Raw genomic sequence first — 21,182 nt, 5'->3', positions numbered from 1 at the left:
TTTAATCTCAACCCTTTATCTCAAGTGAGGCGAAATCGAATCTCAGCCGTCAATCACTTCGAGATTATGATTAGGGATTTAACAACAAACAAAAAGTTATAAAAATGAGGCTAAGGAGAAAGAGAAGGCACACCATACAACAACACAAGATTGAGAGAGGCATCTCAATGAGGAGTATGATAGTCTAAGTGTGTTGGTTCTGAGGAAGGATGCAACAAGGAGGTCCAGATCAGCCAAGAAGTGCTTGATTAGCTGGAATAGATCCAATGTTGTACATGTATTTCCTTAGTTGGGCCATCATCCCAGCACGAGAGCCCAAGTAGGTTCTAAACTAAATTCAATGATGAACTAATTTGATTGGGTAAAATCTACTATGTCATTGTGACTTGAAATTGGTATATTTTGCTTTTGCTAAATTTATTGTGTTAATGAACCTAGCTATGCAATTAATCAGTAGCTTAATAATTTGCTAGGAATTAAGTGTCAGGCGTTATATTTGTAGGAAAAACTAACATGGGGGGCTAACTCATGAGTGGGAAAAAGGCTATGCAATAGGTGATGAGGGGCTTAAGCCTAGAGTGCTAAGCCATTATTTGAAATATGCCTAGAGTCAAAAGTGATATGTTTTTTTATCCTAAGTCCATAAAGCGAATCCATCATGTGCCATTTGTTAAAAGGGCACATGCACATAAAAAGAGAGATTTTAGTGTTGTTCCATTCATTTTCATCATTCCATTCCACCATTCAGAATTTGGTTGGTTACCGAACTTCCTACTATATAAAGGGGGTGTGACCCTGTGATTTCGTTACTATGTTAATCCCCACTGGATTTGGCTATGGGGATAAGTTTCCCCAATGTAAGGCCATAAAGTACTTAGAGAATTTTAACGGCAATTAGAACTCCTAGAAGCCGTAGAGCTTTGAGACATACTTGGCTACCCTGAATTGGGAACCTTGAAAGGGCAGTGGAACGGCCCAATGGATTGGGGGTGCAAAGAAGTGGGTGCACTACCTTGGATTGTGTAGGTGGATGGGGGATGAGAAACTGTTGGTTGGAGGATATTGTAGTCAAGTACCTTGTAACAAACAAAAGTCGTATACACAGTGGAAATCTTTAAAATACTTCAAAGACGTAAATGTCCATTGTAAGACATGTAACTGTATATAGAATATTATATAGAAAGAATTGATATGAAGTATTACAAATGAGAATGAGGGCCTACTTATATACCCTAGGTAGGTGCCCTTTCATGAATGGTCATGTCTCTAAGACATGCCTCTTCATTACTAACTAACTAACCATTAGTTAATTAATTATTATTTATTATTATTATATTTATATTTATATTTATTATTTTTATATGAATTATATTCATAACATTGCCTCTCTCTTCAAGAAGCTTTGTCCTCAAAGCTTACTGAGAATATCTTCTTATCTTTGAACTTTCATCTTCGTTGATACAAGATGATATGATGCTCTGAGTGAAGGACAAAATTGTCGTACTTTGAACGGATCGGACCATCCTAGATTAATCTTTTATGGAATCTTCTGATCTCTGGAAATTTGTGATGAATAGTTATCGTAGGACTGGATTCTACAAACTTCAATATTCTTGGGAACATAAATTTTCCGTTTATGTTCTGAGTGATACTGGTACATAGATTGATTGGAAAGTATGCTCTTGTGATTTGGATGTCGATAAATAGTTCTTCTGGTGGACTTTCCCTTATCATGTTAGTGGTTGTTTCCTGATTTCCTTCAAGCATTGTTGTTGTTGAGTTGGCTACTGAATCATCACTTGGAATTTCCATTGTTTGAACTGCAACAACTGCATAACCTTTAACTTCTATTGGTTTCTTATCTTTTTGGGTTATGGTATTGACCAGATCGGTATTTCTTCCTTTATCTTCGACGTGCACTAAAGGCTTTGATACTTCTTCTTGTGTAAGTCGTTCTAACTTGTCATTTACTGATTTCTTATCACTTATAAGCTTCGTTATTTGCGTAAATAGGGTTTGGTTATGATTCCTTCGACGTAAAAGCTCTTCACTTTCTGGATTGTTGGATTTATGTTTAGTATTCTCCTCATCTTGTAAACTTTCGATTTGTTTTAATAATGTTTGATTAAGGTTCTTTAAACGTGAATTTTCCTCTTCTTGTTTTGATAAGCACTTCTTGAGTTCCTTCTTTGTGGCTTTAGCTTTCTTGACATGTTCAAGTAGTTTTTCATTGTGCTCTCTGAGGCGCGAAATTTCTGTCTTCACTAGATATGACTTCTTCAAGCTCCTTTTGTTTTTTTTTTATTGGATCTCTTGGAACACCAATTTCGAAATCTCCTTAAGGTTTTGTGATGAGTGTGTTGTTGATTCTAATTTTATGGCCATGTCTTGAAATGTGATCATCTTCTTCTTATAAGGGAACATTAGAAAACAAAAAACAAAAATATTCATTGAGAAAAAAAAAATGTACACAATGCTTTAAACCAAGGTAATCCGAAAATTATGTCAATCTCTTCTCTAAGCAAATTGAGATACATACTCATATTCATCAACTATTATTTGCAAGTTTTTAATTTTCTATTCAGCATCAAAATAAGAGGCTTCTTTATTCTCGATCATATCTGATCCTGAAATTAATAATTGATTTGTTAAATTAACATTAATGTAATTTTCCTAACGATTCTCGTTGATAATGATATTAATATATTTTCCTTGGATATTCCCTTTTTATGTACATAATCCATAACATGGGATCATGCCACATTTACAACGGAATCTTCCTTCCATCGTTTTCAAATTAGATTTCATTCTTTTCTCTTCAATGATTGACTCCACCAGTGTATCCTTGTAATCTTTTATGTAGCCACAATTTTTAATATAATCCCTTGCACTGTGTACATTAACTTGTCTTTTAACTTCTATAATAATATTTTTTCAAAAATATAATTATAATATTTTTTTTCTTAAACTCTCTTCTTCCTTTTTTTATAATTTTTTTAAACCTTTTTTTTTATAAAGCTTTTTTTTCTATATATATATTTATAAACTTTTTTCTTTTGAAAAGTTACAACCGTAGTGAAATGTGGCTATTCGCCTCTTTGAAGTATAATATAAAATATATGTCTACCATGTGCCATTGACTCAGTTAATTTTCTCCATGTAAAAAGTAAAACTTACCATTCACATAAAGAGATTTTGTATTCCTTTTGTTTTTCTTTTACCTTGAAAATACCATGAGCAATTACCATGGGTTGCTAAAACCACAAGCTTGTAAACCACTTAATGAAGAATCAAGATAATATTATCTACTCTTCCTTCTCTTACATATAGTTTTAAAGATATTTGGAAATATTCTCTTTTAACTTTATCATGCACTTTTTATCAATAATGTAGAACATTTTTATATATATGAATGTTCTCCTTTAAAATTTACATCAGACTAATTTTTTTTAATAGTATATTTTTTATATGATTTTTTTTCTTTAAATCTTTTTTTTTAATCTTTATATGTATTCTTTTTTTTTTCTCTGTTTCTTTTGTGACTATCTTTTTTTTCCTTCTTTTTTTTTAATGGCCAAAGCCCTGAATGACGAAATTGGTGAAACAGAGAAACTCCAACTTTGTGTAGCGAAACACTTCAATTGTGACAAAACAAGGTTGACGAAGGATTAATGGCCAAAGGCTGGATCAAACTGGTTCTCTTCAGTGGTTGAGCATACAGAGGATCGAACAGCTCTGATACCAATGTAACAAACAAAAGTCGTATACGCAACAAAATCTTTAAAATACTTCAAAGACATAAATGTTCATTGTAAGACATGTAACTGTATACTGAATATTATATAAAAAGATTGATATGAGGTATTACAAATGTGAATGAGGGCCTGCTTATATACCCTAGGCAGGTGCCCTTTCATGAATGGTCATGTCTCTAAGACATGCCTCTTCATTACTAACTAACTAACCATTAGTTAATTATTTATATTTATATTTATATTTATATTTATTATTTTTATATGAATTACATTCATAACATAACTTGGCATGTTACCTTTTTAATGCAATTATGGACCATAGCTAGCTTTAGGTAGCCATTTTCCACATTGGAGTCATAGCCCTAGCTTGAGGTGACTCACTGCTGAGAGATTATGAGTAGTGCAATCTCTGGCTAGGTGGAATGTCTAAGGTTTGCAGTCGCTTTCATTTCTCAAAAATAAGTGGTTGTTGGTCAGTTGATCTGCGGTCAGTGTTTGTTCTCTGCTGTGATAGTTTGTATATTACATGTTGTCTAATTATGTGTTTCTACAAGGTTAATTATGCTGCAATGGTTAAGTATAGGATGCATTGCATGATCATGTGCATTAAGCATGTGTTTGTATATTACATGTTGTCTAATTATGTGTTTCTACAAGGTTAATTATGCTGCAATGGTTAAGTATCGGATGCATTGCATGATCATGTGCATTAAGCATGTAAGGCAGAATAGAAAGATGGTAACAAAGCAAATAGAAATGAAATGAAATATGAAATGATATTTTAACATCCACGAGACTAAAAATAGTCTATGGGACCATCAGTTCCCTGCTTTTCGCTTTTTGCAATTCAATCATTTTCTTATTCAAATTGATGATGAGCTGACCCAACCTTCCAACAATCCCCTCGCTAGAAAAACAATGCCAAGAAACCGATGCTAACATATTCCTATAACTTTCTCTGATGTCTTTGAACGCATCACATTCCAAAATGAAATGTTTTACCAATTCCACTACCCCAGAAGTGCAAAATGTACACTCGTTCTTCCCAAGCTGCTTTAGGCTTTTTCCAACATCTTGTTTCACACCGAAGTTGATGCGAGTTGGTTCTTAATTGAGCAATAAAAATCTTTGCCACGGAATGCTAGCTCCAATGAACTCTTTTTGTTGTAGATCACACGTAGGGTTGAATTCCTCAATGCAGCACTTCTTCTTTCTACCCAACTCTTTTCCCCATAACCGTTTACAAAACTTCTCCATAACAAAATTCTTTAGCTCCTTGCTATTTGTGGGACAAACATTGAGGTAGGTATTCCATTTTTACATCCATGTGTGGTTTTGTCTCATCCATGTTTTCTTTCTTTCACTCATGCATTCAGTGAAGATAACATTAGGCCATCTACCTACTCGCTGTTATGCATGCCTTGGTGGGAACACATTATTCATGGTATCAGAGGTATATGTATTGGAACTGAAGAAAAATTACAGGTTAGGCTACAGAGATTAAAATATTTTATGAGAGAACAAAACGAATGTAAAACAGGCCCTAGACTCATTTTGCATAATGGTATCAACAATTCCTTAATATGCTTTAATGCTTCAGTCTATTACGGGTTATAAACTTATATGGTCTCATCGAGAAACATTTTCTGGCCTCTATCACAGCTTATCAATGCTGTACAAATCAGCTGGATCAACGCTGCCTTTTCCATCCATCTGAAAGAGTGAAAGGAGTTTGGCCATCGAGTTGCTTGAGCATTTATTTCATTTTTCATTAAATACTATTTTCCAAACTGCATGATGCAGATGTTCTACTATTAGCATAGATCCATCTTAAGCCCAGAAATATTAAGCACAGAAAAGGTAAATGCCATCTCTAACTGCCAGTTGATCTCTCCATTTAGAGGAAGTAATGCTACTTAAATGTAAGACATAAGAAAATTTTGAGGTATGAAAAGAAGAATAGCAATATGCTAAAATCTCAATCAAGCTATATGTGCAATGCACGTCCACTGACAGCTCCCTGTAATCAATACACAAGATAGATAATACTTAAGAATTTAAAGAATTGAAATGAGTAGATTGTACCCACAGCTGAAAATCAACATATGGCAATGAGATACAAAGCGTTCACATATGCTGAAAGCTTGGGAGAAACTTGTCCAATAATAATAATTCCATAAAAATGTAAAGCAACAAAATAGATACAGCAAGGTACTTACAAAGGCGAGGAGCTGCACAACGTAGAGTTACAAAGGGAACGTCAGTTAGGCGCGCCCATGAGCAATCTACTACAGCCAGACCCCTTTTATGCAGTAACTCTTGATCCTGCTTTGAAATACACCTATTTCCCATCGGACTGCAGAAATAAATAGATTAAAATGTCATAAATTTTTAAAAACAAACTTAGGAATGGAAATGTAGGAGTCCCATTACTAAATATAGACCATGACAAACTTGATAGACTGCAAATTAGTCCCTTTCATTAGGAAATAACCAAAGAAAAACAAAAAGATTCAGTGGCTCAAATACACTAACTCTAAATTCTATAAACAAAACTGTCCTAAAACCTCATCTTGGAAGCCTGTAAGGAAAACTGCTAACACTATATTTTGCATGTAAGTTGACCAACTGAACTTAAGTGATGAAAATGTTATCATATTATGTACAAAATAACTTTAAGTTGATCATTAATGCTCAATTTTCCTTGACATGTTCATACCCTAATCTTTTAAATGCAGACTCATAAGCTCAAGTAACTATCTAAATAATATTCTGGAAACCGAAGACCATGATTTATCTTTACGAAAACAACCTCAGAACAACACCTCCGAAACGCTGATTTATTCGCAGTTCCTGAAACAAGAAATTCAAAAATGTGAAGTTGTATTAGTACAATCAAACCAGAAGACAATCACACTACCTTAGTTATTCATCAACACCAACACTTTCCATATCCTCAATCTTCCATGTCTATTATCCACTTTCTAGAAGGAATGCAGAATATTGCAGAAATTTTACAATTATTCCCTCTGAAGTCTAGCTTAATCATACTATGTGACCACCAGCTAGTAATAAAGCTCACACTAGGAACAAGACATTGGCTGACCACAAGCTAGGTACTGGACTTGTCACTGTCAGATACTAAGAGAAGATAAAGTAGAGATTAATGCATGGCAAATAGTCAGAACTTTTCTATGATTGTGGAAAGCTCACTCAGAGCATGTAGATGCTGTAATATCCTGTTTATAAATTTAATGATTTTCTCAGGATTTTGCTTCAGAAATTTATGCCGTCAATTTGATAAACAATTTTCACAAATTGAACCATAAAATTAATGGAAAACAAGGGAATATAAAATGCAACTAAAATTTGAAAATATATACATGCAAAGATTCTCAGCTTTATTTTACTGAAATAAAATATGCAAATTCATGAAACTATAAATGGCTGAGGTGATGATCTCAAAGAAATCTATAACAATGCTGCATCGGGCCTCCAAAATAAACTGAACGGGCAAGTACAATCTATGAATTGTGAACAAATACAACAAGGGATGAGATGGGTTTTCATCCAATCTCACCGAATCATCCAAGTGTTTCCATCCTAGGGCTACCTAAATCAGAAGAACCAAGTTCTCACAAAGACAATGCACAAATCCTAGATGCCCCAAATGATCTTCTCCTCCTCCTTTTAAAAGGCTCGATAGATAGATCTCCAATCTTCTAGAAGTATTTTATTTTAATATTTTATTATTATTCTAAAAGCTCCCCTTGACTTCATCTAAGTGACTTTTAATTTTATTTTATTTCACTCAAGTCACTTTTGGCCTTTTTCCTTCAATTAATCATTTTCCCCTTCTTTTATTTAATTAAGTGACTAATTAAAGTCACTTTTAATCTGGGAAAAAAGGTAAATCGCCCACCTTACTTTCTCTGAACAATGGAAGCCACTTCTCAACATCCCATCTTGTAGATCTTCTCGTTCTGCTTCCAACGAGCTATTAAATTAAGGTGTTCCATCAAATATTTTTCCCAAAACGCCACCTTAAACATAACTAATTAATGTTAGGCTCAATAATAACCCCATTTTACAAGAATTATCGAAATGCAATAGATCCAAAAGCAAATTGTGCGGAACTAACCCTGGTGATGGATCATCAAATACGCCAAGCAAATGTCAGCGGACCCCATAAAACTCCTCAAAACCCCTTTGGGACCTCTGATGATATAATCCTGCCCATGTGACTTGGCCATCACGTACCCTAGAAATCCATCCTGGTTGTACTATAGAGGAAACAAAAATGTGGACATTACAGATGCCAATAAACAATTTAATCATTTGGCTTTTCAAATTTTAACAAGTGGTCCACATGTCACGTCCCCAAATGTGTGGGGCTGGCTCCCGACATTTCCCACACTACTGAGATGGGGCGATGCATGGGGAAACATTTCCCAATGCCCTCTTTTGGGGAAACAAAGGGAAAAACTAGGGGGAAAGTTTCCCCACTATGGGGATGCAATTCCCAAAAAGGGGTGCCCCCTTCAAAATGGGAGGCTTTTGGGCATCCCCCCTCTAAAGGGGAACGTCTGGGCATGCCCCCTGAATTTTGCCTAAAAATGATAATTTATGAGTGGGGAAGCCTAATGTTCAATCTTAGGGCTATATTAATGCTATGTAATTAATGATAATGTTAAATTCTTAAAGTAAAAGTCGGTGTCTAGCCTAGGAAAGAGTGTACCTAATGTGACCCCCTTTACTTGACTTTATGGGAAATAAGGTTAAAGTGAGTTTATAAAGTCATAAAGTGACTTTAAGAAAAATAAAGTCATAAAGTAGCTTTTGAGTAATTAATGAAAAGGGGACTAGGGAAAAAGGGGAAAAAGTGTCTCATGGGTCAATGAGAGATTAGATCTCCACCCTTAATCTAATTGGCTAAGATCTAATCTCATCCATTAGATCTTAAGGCTAGGTCTCTCTTCTTAATGAGAGAACAAAAGGGAAAAAGTAAAGGGGAAAAGGAACCATTTGCACAATTAATGTGAATCGCATGAGTTCATTTCCAACCAACCATTGGTTGAGAAAATAGTTAACTTGACTCCACCTTCAGTTGATCGTACCTTTCCCGTAGAGAGTGAACTTCATACCGCTCATGTTCTTTTCGTTTCTTCATATTCCAATGACCTGGGGGGCAATCCTCACATTCCAACAACACAGGGGGACAATCCTCCCATTCCCATGGCACAAGGAGGAAATCCTCTCGTTCCTATAGCATAGGGGAGCAATCCTCTCACTTCCATTGCACAAGGGGCAGTTCTCCCGTTCCCATGACATCCCCTCCAAGTAGTATGGTCACTTCCTTTGATTGGAGTCGACTGGTAGGATATCATCTTCCTCCTTACGTGCCCTTCCAAATCATAGTACATGCTTATAATATGCTTGTACCTAGCACAGTCATAGACGAAGGCACATTCGTCGGTATTCTCTCCTCCACTACTTGGCAAGCTTTCGGCTCTCCACAGCTTGTGCCCATTACCCAGAATTTGTTGCCTTTTAATAGAGGAACCAGTCAACCATTAGGGATCCTTCCTAAGTTGCCTATTACTTTGGGAGGAAACACTGTCTTTAAAGATGTGATGGGCATCCAAGGCCCTTTGGATCTTAATTTACCCCTGGAGCGTGACTATGTTTATGACATGGGAGCTCTTGTCTCTTCACTCTTTCATGTGATGTGTTTCCCACATGAAGGAAAAATCGTGACCATTGACCAACTTTCATTCATTAGTCCTAATTTGACTCCTAATCAACTAGATTCCCTAAATGGTCCTTATATGTAAGTGGTATCTCCCCCGCCACAGATTAATTATGTGGCAACCTATTCTATGCCTATGTCTAATGATCATCTAGTAGGTGATGTAGTGCATAATGTACTGGGGACATTGGAGCCTGATCTTTCCATTAGATTACTTGATATGTATCCCTTCTAGAGTATCGTTCTCCCATCTGATGAGAACCTCTTGGAAGCCATGGCCTTCTGCAGGTCATGATCAAGTAGTCGGACCAGAGTTCCATTTCTTGTGTCAAGCTCCTTAAAAAATGAAACAAGGTACCTAGAGCAGAGTTCCTTGTCTCGTGTCAAGCTCCTTAAAAAATGAAACCAGGTTCCCAAAGCAGAGTTCCTTTTCTTGTGGCAAGCTCTTTAAAAAATGAAACAACGTTCCCGGAGCAGAGTTCCTTGTCGTGTGTCAAGCTCCTTAAAAAATGAAACAAGGTTCCCAAAGCAAAGTTCATTTTCTTGTGTCAAGCTCCTTAAAAAATGAAACAAGGTACCCAGAGCAGAGTTCCTTGACTTGTGTAAAGCTCCTTAAAAAATGAAACAAAGTTCCCAAAGCATGGTTCATTTTCTTGTGTCAAGCTCCTTAAAAAATGAAAGAAGGTTCCCGTAGCAGAGTTCTTTTTCTTGTGTCAAGATCCTTAAAAAATGTGTTAAGTTTAGGTATGTTCTATGCTTAGAGCAATTTATTTCAATTTTCATAGTTAGCTCAATATCTTTTCCAGATTAGCAATCACATCAACATTAAATTAAACTACAGATAGAACATAAACATAAATTGTAGAAGACAAGCCAAGACAAGAGGACACAAGATGTGGCACTAGACAGGGACAAACCCCAATGTGGGGAACCCTTGATCAATTCTTCTTATATGTTCTTCAATAGTTCAGCAGAGAGAGATAGTACAAGACTTGCCAAAATGAGAGATCAGACATCAGGGATCTTCACCATGAAGATAACACAATGCAGCAGATGATAGGCCTAGAGCAGCTCAACCAATTGCCCAGAATACTGAAGCTTTCCTTTTATAACGCTCTTCCTCCTTTGCTGCTTCACTGATCATGTCAAGTCTGCCCATCTGGCAACTTGTGTAAGCTGAAAGGACTGAAGCATTTCATAGCAGACCTGGACACTGAATAGAGCACAAACACTGTGAGCTACAACATTCTAAATCAACCCCACAGTCCATCTATTGACTGCAACTTGCCTGCACACATTTGCTCCAACGATACCCTGCCTTATAGGGTCTAAACGCAGCACTTAAGGAGGCCTCCAACTGCTGGCTATGGCCTGCGGCCTAGCCCAACAGTTGACTGTAACCTAGTCCCTTCATATAATGATCCAATCAGCCTTCAAGCAACAGCCCCATAGTTCCTCCTCATTGGATACTTTTGCCCAGCATATCATACCCAAACATGGCCCTGCTATCACCTACAACAACAGCAGCTAGGTGACTGTGTAAGGCTTCTTTTTGGACAGCAACCAACTGTTAGTATTGCCTATGACCATCCTCCTGAAGCTGTGGATCATCCTCTAGTTGTGAAACAGCAAGTAAGGGCTTCCTAGAACAGTCATCCTCAATTGCGGATTGAGGCCTTTGCTGATAGCGTATTTAAGACACCTTATTACAGCGAATAAGGGCTTCTTGGTCACCCTTCAATGCGTATAAAGGTCACCTCTTCTTGACAGCGTTTAGGGCTTATGACTGTGCTTTGAAAAAACAGTTAGGGCATCTCCCTTTAGCCCTACGTTTAGATTTCTTCCTAACTGTTTGAGGGCTTCCTTATGACAGCATAATACATCTCCCTTTTGCCTACAGCCAGATCTCCTCACTGCACTTCCAGTGTATAGGACTCTTCTCCTAGAGTCTCCATTATGACAGCGTATTAGAACCTTTAAGGATTGATGATTAGGAGCTCCATAAACACCGGATCAAGGTTCTCTTCTTGTTGCGTTTGAGGGTCTCTTGAGACAGCAAATTAGGGTCCCTTCATGACCTGTGGCTAGGGCATTTGGGACAGCATATGAGGGCTTTACCTTCAGCTGTGTGAAGGCCTCTTTTACTGCGGCTAGGGCTCCCTCTAGGATTCCTTAGATTTGCGTTGAAGCTCCCTTAGGCTAGAGAGCCTTTCCTTGGCTACGTTGAGGGCTTACACTTCACTGCCCTTCTTGACTGCGGCTAGGGCACATCCAAGACTTCTCCTTTAGGGCTGCGTAGAAGGCATCTCCTCTAGACCTCCCCTTCCACCAAAAACCCAAACAAGTGGAGAGTGAGATCACAAGAGATGAGTGTTAAATGACTTGAAGGCCACCTCTATTTATACTAAAACGTTGAGCACAAGTGGGGTTTATTTGGTTGTTGGCCAACCTTGACGAATTGTCCCATAACACAAATAAATTCATATCTCCATGAATACTTATCGGAATCGGATGATCTTTAGATCAATCCTACACCTCTCGATGAGAGGGATCCAAGAAAATATCAACTTCCATTAATAAGATGACCCACATGGAGTTTGGCCCTAGTTGCCAATTTTAACAAAATGAAACAAGGTTTCCAGAGCAGAGTTCCTTTTCTTGTGTCAAGCTCCTTTAAAAAGGAAACAAGGTTCCTTGAGCAGAGTTCCTTTTCTAGTGTCAAGCTCATTAAAAAATCAAACAAGGTCTATGAGCATAGTTCTTTTGATGTGTCAAGCTCATTAAAAAATGAAACAGATACCCTTCAATTCGAGTCTTTGACTAGATCCCGTAAATTCTCAGAGGAGTCTTTCACTTGATCTCATAAATGAACCTTCATTCCATCCACCTATTAGTAACTAGTAGTTTACTTAGGTGCATGAAATGAAGCTTGGGGGGCATGTGCCTAAGATTAAGTCATCATGTTGGGGGCATGCATACTTACTCTCAAGCATAGTTTTTCCTTGTTTGAAGCTTGTGTAAAAATGAAACTACTTTCAAGTACTCTCAAGCATAGTTTCCCCATGTTTCAAGCTTAGGTAAAAATGAAACCAATCCACTTCAAGCATAGTTCCCCATGTTTCAAGCTTGTGTAAAAATGAAACCATTCTTATTTTAAACCCTGTGATTTCCATTTTCATCGACCTATTTCTACCATATGAGCCTTGGTTTTCTCATTCCATCGTCACCATTTGCTTGGCTAATCATATGCTTTCACTTGTGTGTTTTACCCTTTCCTAAAGAACCATTGCGATGAGTGGTCTTATTAGCCAGCCTCTTAACCTCTACGTGTTTTGAGCAGTTCCATCATGACTGGAACTAGTTGCTACCTTTTATACCACTCGTTCCTCTAAGAGGAGTCCTCTTTCAGCGCTTTTCAAACTCCCAAAACATGAAAAGATTGTCAAGCACTTGTCTTTTCGAACTCGTTAAAGTAAATGAAAAGATGTCTCATCAGTATAAGTTTAGCCCTTTTTCGAACTAAGCTAGACTATTTACGAAAAAGAAAAACCTTAGTCGAACATGGCTAAGAGGTTCTCCTGAGTATTGTTTTTTGCCTTTTCGGACTCAAGAGACTATTTACAAAAAGGAACCTTTGTAGTTTTCTTTTTGCCTATTTTTCAAACTCTCTAAACATAAAAAAGAAGCCGAGTTAGACCTCTGTTAGACTCATAAAAACATCAAACAACGATGGACTCATCAAACATGACAAGACCGAACCACTCCTTCTCAAGGTTCGTTAAACATACTCGGAGGGATTCATTTGAAGGATGAACTTACAGATCAAGCATATGTTATCCTCCTCAAGCTTGTTAAAAAATAAAGAGGTATTGACCAACAATGGTTGGGGAAATTGGGAAAATGGATACTCCACCAATAATGGTAGTGAGTCGCTCACGAACACGACATTCTTCCACTTCATCTTCGTGGCTATTGGGTTGGGAAATCTACTTGTCTTTTGGTTCATCATACCATTTCAAAGCCTCCATTTTCGGTTTTGGGTCAATGATCTGCCAACTTCGTTCAGTGTCGCTGATGTGTTGAAGAGAAATCATTTAGTTGATATCTGCTACGATACTCTTAAGCCTTCATTCCATGTATGTCGTTCTTGAACCAGTTCCACATTGAAGTCAATCTATCTCAAATCATGATACCCGTTTCGTGTTGTTGATGGGAGATCCATCAAGGCCCTCCTATGACGAGTCGCTTCTTGTCGACATCAGCTCATTATCTAGGAAGTTGACTTAGAAACTCTTCTTTCAGTACCTTGGAGCTTGTTTACATCAATGGAAATTTTCCTCGCTCTCATCAACAAGTTTTCATCATTGGCCTTTGACCGACAGATTTTGTGTGGTGTTTGACTTCAACGCATTCATTCACACCATACGGATGGTACTATCGTACCTTGAGAGCCATTAACACCATCGGTGGTTTCTCTCGTGTCTGTTAACAGCTTACATCATTGGTCGGTAATTAGATGGTGTCTGCCATGTTCGACTCCAACTCCTTTATTTGCATGGCAAGACTCATACATTGGACAATCAAGTGAATGAGATAGAAGACCCCAGATCTAGTTTCATCCATTTGGGTTATGATTTCAGGTTTAATAAGAGATTGCAAGGCATGATGCCTATGATCATACAAATAGTCATCCAATCATGGGTCCACCTTTTTTCATTAGTGAGCATGTCTTCTTGATCATTGTAGATGTAATGTTAGCTTATGTGTTGAGCATGGGTATCCCTCCCTCAGCAAAGATATCATGATGTAAATGTATTGTAACAGATGATGATCATGTTGAGAAATCTAGGGCATCAGTAGTTGGGAGATTTCTCTTCTTGATAATTGCTTGAGATATACTTTTACTTCTTGGATTAAGATCTTCTCTTTGTTATATTATTATTGTGTTCTTTTCATCAAGACAATTACCAAATAAACAATAGACGACAAGAGACACAGTATGTAGGCTAGTTAACCAGGGCCAAAACCTCTCACTCTTTGAGAGGAAAACCCAATCAGAAATTCTTCTTATAGATCTTCAATTGATGAATACCAAGACTATGACAATGACCCTTGACACTAGAGTCCTCCCAAGACCAAGTCACTAGCCTCCTAGATGTTCTTCCTCTTCCCTTTCTTAGCTTCCTTCTAGAGTCTCGAACTGCTCTTCTCGGCTTCCCCAGAGAATCTCAGTCCCTTCTCTTCACACTGCTCTTCTCGGCCTCCCTAGAGAATCTCGATCTCTTAGGTTAACCCTATTCTAGAAACCCTAGAACACTCTTCGCTCCTTGATTAGTCTCTTCAAGAGAGAGAGACCTATAGCACTTCTCCTCGGCTTCCTCTTGTGAGATTCTATACCCAAACAAGGTCACCTCAATGCAGCAGCAAGTTCTTCGACCTTCTCTCTATGCCCTCGGACTTGCTTCCTTCGCACGTGGGAGAGTATACAAGCCCAAATCAGAATCCCAGAAGAATCCCTTCCTTCGCTATCCTTCCTTTGTTCTTCGTTTCTCTTGTCTAGTCCTTTCTTCGCACTTATGCTTGTAGGCTCTTCTTCACCGAATTGTTTGCCTTCAAGTGAAGCCAAGTGTGGCTATATATACACATTGTCTCATGTCCCTTAGGCCGACATGATCACTTGAGGAACAATCGACATGATCTTCTAGGTTTCTCCATTCGTTGTAGGCCGACTTGAAGAGGAATAGTGACAAGGTCTTGGAGGAATACTTTACATAGACAAGTGTGACTCTTTACAATGTGTAACATGACTTCATTACATGACAATGACTCTTTTATTCTTTTATGACTAGATGACAAAATTCCTAAAGGCTCTCAATGGGAGCCTTGACTAAAAAATAAAATCTCTTGCTCATGAAACCCATGATGCAAGCATTACAATAATTTTATTTTTCTTCTTTACATCTCTTTACATAAAATCACAATTACATGTCATTATGAAGACCGAACCTAGTTACACTTTTCAACAAATCCGACCAGTTGATTTTGATCTGAACTTGTCACAAGGCAAAGCACTTCAATCATCAGTTGCAATTTCTGCATTTGTGTTAGGGGGCAATCTGTTATAGGCCATTTTGTCATATCGGCTCAATAGGCCTACAAATTGGATCAATCAACATCAATGAACACCTTGTCATCATCCCTACGCAAAGCCCTAAGCATGACTCTCTCAAATCCCTAAGTTTATGACATTGATTGCTTCATTATAGTGCTTTTAAGCCCCAGTGCACCTTGGCCATTTAGGGACCTACGTTCAGCAACAAGGTGCTCAATTCTGCACTTGCTCTGATTAGAGCAAGTTTTCCCTTGCTGGGGGGTGCACAGATTCTAGAAATTAGGAAAAAATAAAAAGAATCCTGAAGCTTCCTCTTCCAGAAGATTCCAAGAGTTGTTACAAGTTTACAACCATTTACCTTGGATAAGAACTTCAAATCCTATCTCCCCTACCTTGGAGTTTTCACCTCTTATCCCTTGAGCTCATCCTCCCATAAAGAGTGGATCTCAAGCCTGGATTGGTAAATGGATAAGAATTCCTAAACCACCATCCTCTCCTATATATTTACTGCCATCCACAAGCTAGAGGTTGGCTTTTGGAGATTACTCATACCCTTGTACAGTTGTTTGTATCATAAGAGAGTTATTATTCCCATGCATTAGGATGGTTTTGAGGTGTACATTGTGGCAAGGAAGGACAAGTCAACTTGGGAGGCTTCCACTTTTGGTTGGAAACACTCTCCCTTTCATATTAATACAAAGAGTATACGGGAATTAGGGAGTCGAGAATGATGGCGCGATTACTCCCACTCTACAGCGATTCCGATTTCGGGTAGGGTTCCTAGGTCTACTGATACATGTTGAGGGCTACACCCTTACACTCTTCACCTTGCGAGAGTCTCAGGGATCCTCGGTTGTCCTCTTTTTCGTCACCCTTCTTAGCATCTGGCACTGGGTCTTCCACTTGCACATCACGATCAATCGACAGGTCAATGGACATGGAGGTAGATCTGGTTGACTATACGGACGACCTGTCTGTATTTGTGCCCATCTGGGACTACATCGCCCCCTCCCTTGTCGGATGAGTCGATGTCTGCGCCCCCGGTCTCCTTTGTCGATTACCCTAGGGCCATTACACCGTCATTTCCAACTGGCCCTAGCTCCTAGTGTCTGGATGTCTCCCTGCCTACAGACTCGCAACCTTGGTCGGGTTCTGATTACCCTCCCCCTTCCCAAACATCCCTACATTTCCTAGCTACATGCCTTGACTCCACCTCCCCTTCTTACCCATTGGGTTACTCATCTATTCCTCCTGCTGTTGATTTCCCTCACTTTTCGCTATCAGAACCAGCATCTCCCCCCCCCCCAATCACCTCCCAGGGCCTCCTCCTCTTCAGCTGGAAACAGTGAAAATTTCTAAACTGAAATTCTACTACTGCAGCAACTAATTTATTTCACCTACTTATTATTCACAATAAGTTATTTATGAAATCCCTTCAGCAAATATTAAAATAAATTCTACTGCAGTTATCACACAATTACTTAAAGAAAAATACATGCACAAGAACCAATCACATCAACAGTCATTTTTGGACAATTATCCCCGAAAAAAACCAATGTGGGAAAACCGGTGTAGCAGATGAGGGCTTTATTAATCTTCAGCAGCAATTGCTTTTACAAGGAATGATTTTACAGAGAAACTGAAAGAAAACACTTGAGAATTTCCCTTTGAGACCTTCTGACACTTTGGAGACCCTGCTCCCACTTCTGCATCACCCCTGCGTCACTCTGTGTGGCCTAGCGTGGCTCTGAGTGGCTCTGCGTCCCTCTGCGTCAGCCTGTGTAAGCTCTGCGTCTCTCCTCTGGACTGCGTTTCTCTCTATGTTGTCTCCCACTGTCCCTGCGTCACCTCCTCCTCAATCATTGCCTACTGCTGATGCCCTCCTCTTCCTCCACCCTACAACTCTCCCTCTGAAATCGATCTCCTCTACTTGAGAATCGATTTTCCTTGAGATACTGAGTATCTGTCGGTGTGTCTCCAAATGATCCTCAAGTCTTCTCTTATACTTTTCCTGTTGATGAATCAACAACCGAGATTGAGTGCTTAATCAACGGCCAAGATTAAAACAGACTTGATCCCCATCTATTAGAAGCTTCTCACCCTTATCTTTATTAATACCCATTAATATTTTTATTTTCCTAAGTTTAGACTTAGGAACCCATATAAAATATTAGTTATTTTAATAACTCCTCATCCGGGTGGAATTTCTCAAAACGATTTATGGGTCTTGGATATCTCATGTGCCTTAGCCTCTCCTCCGAATTTCAAGGCTAGAGCACATTCGATGCTACCAAAAATCAACACTCCCTCCTAGCAAGAAATGTGCTCTAACAATGTTTCACTATAGAAACATGACACTGATCTTCCACATCGGTGCCTGTGTTGATGCTTGGTCTGCTGCCTCACATCCCATGCACTGCTGCTTCCTGTACTGCTGCCCATGACACTGCCACTGCCACTGCAGCTCCCTCTCAACATGCTGCGTCATGTTGCCCATGACACTGCCACTGCCACTATTGCACCTATATTGTAGCTCCCTCTCAACATGCTGCATCATGCTACCCATAGCACTGCCACTGCTAGCTACTCCACTGCAACTCCTGACACTTATCCATTTCTGCTACTGAAATGGATTCTTTACCATCCCCATCTTCTCCCGGAAATAAACGAACTTTGTTCTTCCTAGAGCCTTGGTGAGGATGTCTGCCACCTGTTCTCCTATAAGAGTGTATCTCAATTGTATTGCTCCTCGTTGGACACAGTGTCTGACAAAGTGACACCTGATATCAATGTGCTTCGACCAATCATGAAATATTGTATTCTAAGAGAGCTTGATGCAACACTAATTATCACACATGATCCTGGTCGCTTCCATCCTTCTCCTAAATAGATTCACAAGCAATTTCCTAAGCCATATGGCTTCGTACAAAGTTGTGCTAGCTACCATGTATTCTGCTTCAGTTGAGCTTAGAGCCATGGATTTTTGTTTCCTACTGCACCAGGATGTCATTCCTGATCCAATGTTGAAACAGTACCTAGTTGTACTTTTCCGATCTACTGAACTTCCATCCCACTCTGCATTAGTGAACCCACTCTGCCTGATGTCATTTCCTCTAGTGTACAATAGTCCACGCTCGATTGTTCCTTGTATATAGTTGAGAACATGTTTGGTTGTTGCCTAGTGCGCCCTCTTCGGTTCCACCATAACTAAGGGTGTTGATAGCGTAACAAATGTCTAGTCTAGTATTGACAAGATACATCAAGGACCCTATAAGTTGTGTGTACAAGGTGGGATCAACGTCTTTATCTTCTGATGCATTAATCTTCTTCCAGTTGGTGCTCATTGGCGTAGCCATAGGTCTACAATTCTGCATCCTGAATCTCTTCAAGATTTTTGTAGCATATCTCCCTTGTCCAAGGAAGATCTCACCCTTCTGTTGCCAAACTTCCAACCCCAGGAAATAATGCATCTGTCCCGAATCCTTCATGTCGAAATCTGTGGCTAGGTTCTTCTTACAGTCTTTAATGAGCCTGGATGATCCTATCAGGAAGAGATCATCCACATATAACACTAGGATTAGAGGCTTATTCTCTATGACCAAATAGTAGAGAATAGGGTCTACGTCACTCTTGGTGAACACCATCTTCTGCAAATATCCATCAATTCAACAGTGCCATGCCCTAGGTGCCTGTTTAAGCCCATACAAGGCTTTCTTTAATTTGCATACATGAGATTTCTTCTCATGTGTCTCAAAACCTTCTGGTTGTTCAATGCATACTTCCTCTTTTATTACCCCTTTCAAGAATGTCATCTTGACATCCATCTGATGAATCTCCCACCCCATCTGTGCTGCAAGAGATATCACAGTTCTAATAGAAGTATACCTGGCTACTGAGGCGAAGGTTTCTTCATATTCTATCACTTCCTTTTGAGCATACCCCTTAGCCACAAACCTGGCTTTGTATTTCTCCACACTGCCATCTGCAGCATATTTGACCTTGTAGATCCATCTCAAACCTACCATTGATCTGTCCTGAGGTCTTGGTACCACTTCCCAGACATCATTGACCATTATAGAGTTGTATTCCTCCGCCATAGCATCCACCCATACATGATGTTGAACAGCCTCCTAAAAACTAGAAGGTTCCCCAACCTGAGCTACTAAGGTCTCGTATATGTTTGGTTGTCTTTGCTCCCTTTTACTATTCATGGATGCACCAATGAAGTCTTTTGTATCTTGTAGAATCTGTCGGAGTTCCCAGCTCGTTCTTCCACTAGTAGTAGGCACATCTATCAACTCTTCCTCCTCCTAAGATTCCTCTTGTTCTGAAGCTTTATCTTCAAGAGCATTTCTGGTACTAGTTTCCGCTAGTTGAAGTGGTTTGACCAACGACTCGTCTTTCGACTACTACTTGGAAGGCATTTCTCAGGATTTCCTAAAAGCTCTATCCTCCATGAACTTTACATCCCGCCGAACTACTACCTTCCTACTCCATGGAAGATAGACTCTATATGCCTTAGCATTCTCTCTATATCCCACAAGATATCCTTTCTCAACAGTTTGATCTAATTTCTTCCTCTTCTCCTTGGGTATACGCAATACGCTAAACTCCCAAATATCCTGAAATGACTGACTTCAGGTGTCTTCCTATTGAAGGCCTTCTCGGAAGTGATTTTGGCCAATGCCCTGTGAGGAGTCCTATTCTGGACATATACTGTCATGTTGCATCCTTCTGCCCACAGGAATTTAGGCCTATCTTGATCATACAGCATTGCCCTAGTTGTTTCCACAATAGTCCTGTTTTTCCTTTTTGCTACTCCATTCTGCTCTGGATTGTAGGGAGTTGTCCACTCTCTTTTGATGCCTTCCTTAGCGCAAAAATCGGTGAAGTCCTTGTCAACATACTCTCCACCATTGTCTGAGCACAACACTTTTATCTTCTTTCCTGTCAAATTCTCCACTAGAGCCTTGAACTCTTTGAATCGACCGAAAACCTCATCCTTGGTTTTCAGAAAGTAGATCCAAGTCTTCCTAGAATGGTCATCGATGAAGGTGACGAAGTATTCGGCACCACTAAGAGCTTTTGTGGACATCGGTCCACAGATGTCTGAGTGTATCAATCCTAGCACACTCTTAGCCCTATTGTTACTTCTGGAAAATGCTGCTTTGGCATACTTGCCCAGAGTGCACCCTCTGCATACATCATCTCGTTCAGTACTTAGTTCTGGAACTCCTGATACTGTTTTCCTGAGAATTCTCAGAGCCCCATGGTGTAAGTGTCCCATCCTCCTGTGCCATAGTTCATTCAAATCTTTGTCTCCATTACTGCCTATCAGTGCCATTGGTGATTCTAGTTGCAACCTGTACAACCTGTTACTTCTGATTCCAATCTGGGCCTTCTTTTTCCAACTCAGGTGTTTGACATATACTTTCTCCTTAATGAAGAAAACGTCATAGCCCTTGTTTTGAAGTTGAGATACGGAAAGTAAGTTCATCCCCAATCCTGGCACATGCAGCACATTGGTTGCTCGAAGCCGCTCTCTTGCTTCGGTTTGAAAAACTAT

At 39.2% G+C, this 21,182-nt stretch overlaps 1 protein-coding gene across 3 annotated transcripts in view; it reads right to left on the bottom strand.

Moving 5' to 3' along the window:
* LOC149163950 (uncharacterized) overlaps positions 1-21,182 on the bottom strand; it is a 419,565-nt gene that overhangs the window by 166,554 nt on the left and 231,829 nt on the right. For 2 of the 3 annotated variants that reach the window (XM_089431916.1, XM_089431914.1), the window contains exons 6-7: positions 6,568-6,608; positions 5,975-6,111 (exon numbers count right to left, since the gene is read on the bottom strand). The exons of the other annotated variant lie outside the window; for it this stretch is intronic. In XM_089431916.1, coding sequence (XP_089288042.1) covers positions 5,975-6,111; positions 6,568-6,608 — 178 coding nt within the window. The remainder of the gene's footprint in view (positions 1-5,974; positions 6,112-6,567; positions 6,609-21,182) is intronic. 3 annotated transcript variants of the gene reach the window in all.

The sequence above is a fragment of the Pinus tabuliformis genome, chromosome 5_1 (genome assembly GCF_031772625.1).
Source record: "Pinus tabuliformis cultivar Carrire ecotype Pingquan chromosome 5_1, CPIR1, whole genome shotgun sequence".
Lineage (NCBI taxonomy): Eukaryota > Viridiplantae > Streptophyta > Pinopsida > Pinales > Pinaceae > Pinus > Pinus tabuliformis.
This window is presented reverse-complemented; position numbering and strand designations above follow the sequence as displayed.